Genomic DNA, 7,760 nt, shown 5'->3' with positions numbered 1-7,760 from the left:
TTATATAATGTGCTAAGGGATACTGAGTATATGTTAAAGTGGTGAAAATGATCCTTATAAGTCGCTTTTGTTCTGAGAAGGGACCTTGACGTCGGAATATGATCATTGACTTTACTTTTTCGATGTTGACCATCACGCATGTGGCACGTGATGTTTTAAAAAGGCTCTTTCGTTCATTTTTTCCCCACGTTTTCACATTCTCTCTCTTTCTGTCCCTAAATTTTCTCTCAAAATCCCTTTTCTTTTCTCAAAATCACGGGGAAAAAAGTAGGAAAATACATTTTTTAAACATCACGTGTATGTCACATGATGGTCAATACTGGAAAAGTGAAGTCAACGGTCATATTTCGATGTCAAAATCCCTTCTCACAACAAAAGTAACTTATACCTTTTTCACCACTTTGAACATACAAGGTTTTTCTTCACAAAATAATGAACATATAAGTACCTTTTAGACAAATTTTCCACTGTTATTTCTAAAATTTTACAATAATGATTTAACTTTATATAAAACAATAAAATAATAAATTGTTTAAACAAATTAATTTGCGACCAAAAAAAGGGGTGTACTCGGCAAAAAGGATAGTAGTATAAAGAAAATCCGTTGAGATTTGATTCTTATACTATACTTATGCTAATTAATAATGTGTATGAATTGATGACAACTTGACAAGTCAACTTAATCATAAATTAACAATCTCACCAAACAGTAATAATGCATGTATTGCTAACAATAATTGTATAATCTTGCTTACTTATACATATATACGTAGTATTATATAAAGTAAACACTCAAACCAAAGAGAAAAAAGAAGTGACAAAATGAGTATCTTACAAAAGCTTTTGTCAATGATCATGGCAATAATCCCTAATAGGATTTTGATGCCATTTGTGAATATGTTTCTAGGAGGATCAATACTATTCAAGGATGATAAGGCTAATATGGATGGCGACGAGGAGCTACCGAAGGAGCTTCAACAAGAGCTAATGCCACGGCACTTGGCCGTGATATTGGATGGCAATCGGAGGTGGGCTAAGCAAAGAGGCCTAAACCCTATCGATGGTTATCTCCCTGGTGTGAAGAGTTTAGAGACCTTTCTTTCATTGTGTTGTAATTGGAAAATTCCAATTGTCTCACTTTTTGTGTTCTCCACGGAAAATTGGCTTCGTCCTAAGGTTAGTTTTTACCTATAATTCTTTGGTCTCATGTTTCTTATTATTATTTTACCTTCAATAAAAGGATAATTAATTAAGTAAAGGTCAATATATATTAAATCATACTTGTAAGACCTTAGATAAAAACTACTAAAATCCATTTATGGAAGTTAAAATTCAAGACGTAAATAATATGTTCATGCAAGATTGCAAGCTAATTAGCTTACTTTATAAAAAGGTTATTTGAGACAAAAAGAAAAACTAATTCACTACTCTATTTTAAAGGTTTTTGTTTTTGTAATTTTTTTTTAATGTCAATTATAGTTAAAGAAACAAATATTTATGTGGATTAAGTTAGAAACATCTTAATCATTTATTATGCACTATCATAATGTCCATTTATATGTAACTAAAAAAAATATGGTTACAAAATTGCACTGATAAGCAAAATAATTGAAACACACCAAATAAAAAATAATAGGAAAAATTGCTCCCATTAATCTGAACTTTGCCTCGTCCGCCAAAAATAATCCCAACTTTCGTTTATTATCTATTGCACCGAACTTTGGGGGGTATTAATTTTCGTTGCACCCAACTTACCTGCAATCGGTTAATCCGGTCAACATTTGTGTGTTACATTTTTTTTAGACACGTGTCACTACATGAATGGTCAAATAAAAAAAATTAAAAAAACAAAATTTAAAAAAAAAATAAAACAAAATTAAAAAAAAAAACAAAATTTTTTTAAAAAAAAAACCCAGCCACCCCTTAACGACAGTGGGGGAGGATATAGGAAGGGAGGCCGGATTTGGGTCGGAAACGAAGGGGAAGGGGGTGGAAACGACGGGGAGGGGGAAACGGCGAAAACGAAGGGGAAGGGGAAGGGGATTCGGGTCGGAAGGGTCGGAAAACGGCGGGGGAGAGGGGAGTGACGGAGGAAATAGGGGTGGGGGAGGGGTTTTCGGGGGTGGGGAAAGGGAAAGGGGGAGTTTTGAGGGAAGGGGGAGGGTTGTGCGGTGGTTTCCGGGAGTGAGGGAGGGGTTTTCGGGGGTGGGGGAATGGTTTTCGGGGGTGGGGGAAGGGAAAGGGTGGGTTTCGAGGTAGGGGGAAGGTTGGGCGGCGGTTTCCGGCAGCAGGGGAGGGGTTTTTCGAGGGTGGGGGTGATTTTCCGGCGTGGTGGGGGTGGGGGTGTGGTGGCAGCCGCTGGGCGTGGGTGGTTTGTGGGTTTTTTTTTTATTTTTTTGTTTTTTTTTTTTTTTTTTGTAAAAAAAAAAATTAAGCCAATCATACGCTGACACGTGTCTAGGTAACTTGCTACATCAGGTTAGATGACCTGTTGGGTGCAACGAAAATTAATTCCCCCTAAAGTTCGGTGCAATAGATAATAAACGAAAGTTGAGATTATTTTCGGCGGACGAGGCAAAGTTCACATTAATGGGAGCAATTTTTCCAAAATAATAAAGAAAAAGGTATTATAATTAGGTTGTTAGATTAAAGTATATAATATTATTATTAAATAAATAATTAGAACCAGATCGAACATGTGGATTTTCTTACTTCGTCATATTTAATTAGAGAGAATTCTTGTTACTTTGGGAATAATTGAAATAAATTGGTTAATTTTACAAACCTCTTATCGATTTTGTTTAGAACTTAAATTTCGGTTATGGTGTTCAAATAAGTACTTTTATTCATCATTATTGTTTCAACAGATGGAAACTGATTTCTTGCTCGAGCTTTTGGAGCACAATTTACTACGCATTTCTTGTAGGTATGAGCGCTTCTTAATTCAAATGATCGTTTATATCTAGTTGAACTTATCAAAACTTATTTTATTAGTATAAAAAAAATTAACTTATTTTAATTGTGAATTGAATTTGGGTATTCCTTTTATCCTTATTAACCTTAGAGAAGAAGCATTTGGGTGCATCACCCAATAATTTGTGCAGCAAAGCAAGTATATATATGATATGTATTATTTGATGGAGGATATGTATAATTTGATAGAGGACATGTACAACTAGTTGGTGGATATGTGTTATTTGATAGAGGATACGTACAATTTGTTGGAGGATATATATGTCAGATAATATAAACTCCTTGATTAGAGTGATTTCCATTGATCAATATTTATAGGGTTACAATGAGTAACCTAATCATATTAGGTAACTATAAGATATGTACATATATCAAAGATAATCTTATACAAAATATATCCTAAACCTAGGATGAGAATATTCTATGGATATTCTCTATCACACCCCCGTAGTCGGAGCGAGAGAAAATCGGATGCTCAGACTAGATCTGAATCACGCATCGAGCGGTAAGGATAGTATGGTAACCCATGATCAAAAGAGAAGTAGTAGACATATGTCGGTGATGACGATTAGAAGCAACAGCCACGACCTACGTAGAGTAGAGATAAGCACTGCTAGGCCGGAGGAGAAGGAGAAGAGCCGCACACAGACTTGAGCTAAGTTGCAGATCCAAAGAAGAAGAAGCTAAGGGATCAAACCATCATCGGGAAGAAGACACTACACTACTACGGGAAATCACAGTTGAAGAAAAAACAAATAAGATAGCATAAATCCCACACCACTTAACCACTAGTAAGTGTTTACCTCTAAAAAAATAAAATTGACCTACACAACAAGATAAATTCCACAAAATTAAAACAAGCTAAGTAGCGGTTGGACTTAGAGAATACCAAAAATCCAACACTCCCTTTCAGTTATTGTAGTGTAGTTGAACAAGGCTCCTGTCAAGTAGAAGGGGTCAGGAGCAAGACTACAATGTAACTAAGGTGGTGGAGGCCAACAACGACATTGAGAAAAAAAAGACAAACAAAGGGGTGGTTCGTCTCGTGGGTCTGGCTCATCCAAGACTATTAACGATAGTCATCGGATACGCTATACAAGATTGCATTTCACTCACAGATTAGGCTAAAGAAGGAAGACTATGAGTGAGCTAGGTGGCGTATTAGGTGGAGAACCAAGAGGTAGAGGTGGTGCACAAAGCTCCTATGTGTGGTGGGAATTAGTTGGAGCACAAGAGGGGTTGCCGGTGATGGTCAACCATCGTACTCCATAATTAAAACGCGGAAGCAAAACAAAAAAAAAGTGTGTTTTATGTAATTGTTTGTGAATCCCGCCGGTGGGTTTAATTTTCTAACCCACCGGCAGGGGAAGAGAAAATTTTAGGTATAAACAATCCCAAGATCTAACCTAAGTTGTGATACCATGTCAGATAATCTAAACTCCTTGATTAGAGTGATTTTCATTGATCAATATTTATAGGGTTACAATGAGTAACCTAATCATATTAGGTAACTATAAGATATGTACATATATCAAAGATAATCTTATACAAAATATATCCTAAACCTAGGATGGGAATATTCTATGGATATTCTCTATATATGTATAATTTATTAGAGGATATATGTAGTATTTAATAGAGGATATGTACAATTTATGTTTGATTGAACATACGTACAGTTTGTTAGAGGATACATACATGTTATTTGATAGTATATTTCTCCATGTGCGGAGTTTTAGGAAAAATCAAAGAAAATAATAAAATATGGAGGTAATGGGGTAGGGTAAAGAATAAAAAATTATAAAAAAAAAAAAGTAGTGGAGAGAATTAAAGGAGAGAGAATATGTAATAATTAATAAAATATGATTTATGTTAGGTCCACTAGATGAGAAAAATGAATTAAATATTGTAAAATCTTTCCAATTAAGGAAATAGAGTAAGAATTTAAAAACGACCGAAAAATAAAAGTAGAACAAATATTTAAAAACGGAAGGAGTATTTATTAGATTATACATACAGTTTGTTGCCGCACAAAATGCAGCTTGCGGCTTGCGCGCGGCAGCCAATATTTTGTGTAACCTTTATAGAACTTATGCCTATCAAAAGCTTTTGAAACTTATTTATTATCCCGAAATAAGTGGAATTAATATCAAAAGAGTAGAGCCTCATTCAATCTATGTCCCAACAAATTATATTTGCATTGAATAAGAAAAAAAAACCTAATTGTATAAATGATAACTATTGGGTAGAAGTTGCAAAATTATTCAAAATTATAGTCATAAGAACTCAATATAGCAGGGAACCAAAGAACAAGAAAAAGGAATTGACTACTAGCCGAAACCTAAGTTGTGATACCGTGTTAGATTTCGGGAAAACTCCTCAAATTAGAGTATGTACCATAGATTAATATATATAGAGGTTTACAAGAATCTTAATCCTATTAGGATAAGGATACGAGGTATACCAAAATATATACAAAATTATCCTAATCTACGACAAATATTATCGTAAATATAATATCTATCACTTCTAATCGATGCAAAAAATAAGAAATGAAATTTAAAAAAAAAATCATTTTAATATCATAAACTACCTTTGATTTTTATTAGTTGCAACTTTGGGTATTATTTGTGAGATATAAAATATTTCAAAGTTGCAAATAATAAAAATCGTAGGTAGTATAACTGTATAATGTGAGCTGATCCACCTGAGCAATGAGATGGTTTTGTCATATTGTGTAAGATGGATATAAGTTTTTAAACATCTTTAAAAATTTAGTTTTAACTTTATAGACATTTCATATAAGCTTTTGAAATTTTCATAAAATTATTGGACACAAATATATTAGTTTTGGGTGGGTGAATTTACCGTGAAATAGACTCACTAAATACTTTGTGTAGCTATTAAAGTATTTCTCCATGAAATTTGATCTTGGCTATTCTATAACTATATCACACTTTTTATATCCATTTTTACGTACACAATTACTTCGTATTGTAAACATTTTCTAGTTATTAGTTAGATAATACTACTTGGTTTATCATTGCAAATCATATAAATAATTGTTAATCTCAACTTTTCACAAGTAGCTAGGAAAAAATCATGAGAATGTTATTAAATTATTGAAATAAAGCATGATTTATTTCCTTAGAGCTTGCTAGATAGCATTAACGCATTATATACTAACTATATTAAATAATAAACAGTTACGGAGGACGAATTTCAGTGATTGGTGATACATCATTACTGCCCAATTCCTTACAAAAAGCAATTCAACACATTGAAGAAGAAACAAAAGACAACACCAAAATTCATCTGATTCTAGCAATGAGTTATAGTGGCCAAAATGATATTGTTCATGCTTGTCAAACAATTGCTATGAAAGTTAAGGATGGCCTTCTTCAACCCAACGATATAACCAAGTCTTTGTTTGAGCAACATCTTCGAACTAAGGTAACGGACGTTCCTGCTCCGGATTTGCTCATTCGAACAAGCGGCGAATTACGTATAAGTAACTATTTTCTTTGGCAATGTGCTTATAGTGAAATGTACTTCACTAATACACTTTGGCCTGATTTTGGAAAACAAGAGTTTATTGAGGCTTTACGCTCGTTTCAACAAAGAGGGAGACGATTTGGCAAAGTATAATTTTAATTCTATCATATGTAATTATATTATACTCTTTTCATATTTTATTACTTGCTCCATTTAAACTTTTTCTATTATTAATTTTACTTACTTTGACTAATGTTTGTAATTTAATTTATATATAAGAAAAAATTTAGTCTTGTGGTACTTGTTGGATTCCTCTTGATGAATAGACAAATCATAAGTCTTTCAAAAGGCCTAGCATTATCACATACTTCCTTTTTTTTTTTAGTTGCAACACTTCTCTTTTCACACTTGTCGATACATGTTTTCAATCGTGAATATCTTTATTTCCTGACATGTAAAAATTATAAATATTTGATATTAAAACTGTATAAGTCGAGACAAATCTAACAAGAATCCATATGACTATATTTTTACTTAAGTACAAACCGTCAAAACTAATCAAAGCGAAATATATAAATAGTGTAAAAGTCCAATTGATGCAAAATAGGTCGGGTTCGGGTTGGGTCATGCTTGAGTCGGATCACGTCGGGTCATACATCTTATCGGGTTTGGGTCGGGTTACATTCAGGTCGGGTGAAAAATAGGTCGGGTTAAATTCGGGTCTTTACGGGTTTAAACGAGTTAGGGTCATTCTCGGGTTCGGTTCAAGTCAATTATATTATTTACGGGTTATAATCAGGTCGGGTCATTCTCGGGTTCAAGTTAGGTTTGGTTCAAGTCAATAATTTGCAAGTTATAATCAAGTCGGGTCATTCTCGGGTTCGAGTCGAGTTCAGTTCAAGTCAATAATTTGCGGAAAACATGTTTCGTCCCTGAAATTCGTCCCTAAAAACATGTTGTGAAACTAACCTCTTAAAATTCAAAGTAAAATATTGAAGGAATAGAGTTAGGATTCAATTTCCGTTACAATACCAACATGAGATAACGACTTATACATATCAATTCGATAACAAGTCGGGTTGAATTTGGGTCGGGTCAATAACAAGTCGGGTTGATTCGGGTCGGGTTTGTAACAGGTCGGGTTATGAACATGTCGGGTTGAATTCGGGTTTTGACGGGTTAAAACGGTGTGGGTCAATTTCGGTTCAGGTCAATAATTTATGGGTTACATTCGGGTCGGGTCGTCTCTAGGTCGGTTAATGTTCAGGTTCGGGTCTCAAATACTCGGGTCA

The 7,760-nt window shown here is 34.0% G+C and overlaps 1 protein-coding gene across 1 annotated transcript; it reads left to right on the top strand.

Annotated features, from left to right (window-relative positions):
• Window positions 1-812: 812 nt before the first annotated feature.
• Window positions 813-6,770, top strand: LOC110710810 (dehydrodolichyl diphosphate synthase 2-like). The gene is made up of 3 exons (XM_021889152.1): window positions 813-1,176; window positions 2,868-2,926; window positions 6,180-6,770. The coding sequence occupies exons 1-3, from the start codon at window positions 823-825 to the stop codon at window positions 6,619-6,621; spliced, it is 855 nt and encodes a 284-aa protein (XP_021744844.1). The 5' UTR covers window positions 813-822; the 3' UTR covers window positions 6,622-6,770.
• Window positions 6,771-7,760: the final 990 nt, after the last annotated feature.

This window comes from Chenopodium quinoa, unplaced genomic scaffold (assembly GCF_001683475.1).
Source record: "Chenopodium quinoa cultivar QQ74 unplaced genomic scaffold, ASM168347v1, whole genome shotgun sequence".
Classification (NCBI taxonomy): Eukaryota; Viridiplantae; Streptophyta; class Magnoliopsida; order Caryophyllales; family Amaranthaceae; genus Chenopodium; species Chenopodium quinoa.
Note: the sequence above shows the minus strand (reverse complement) of the source record. Positions and strands in the feature narration are given on the sequence as shown.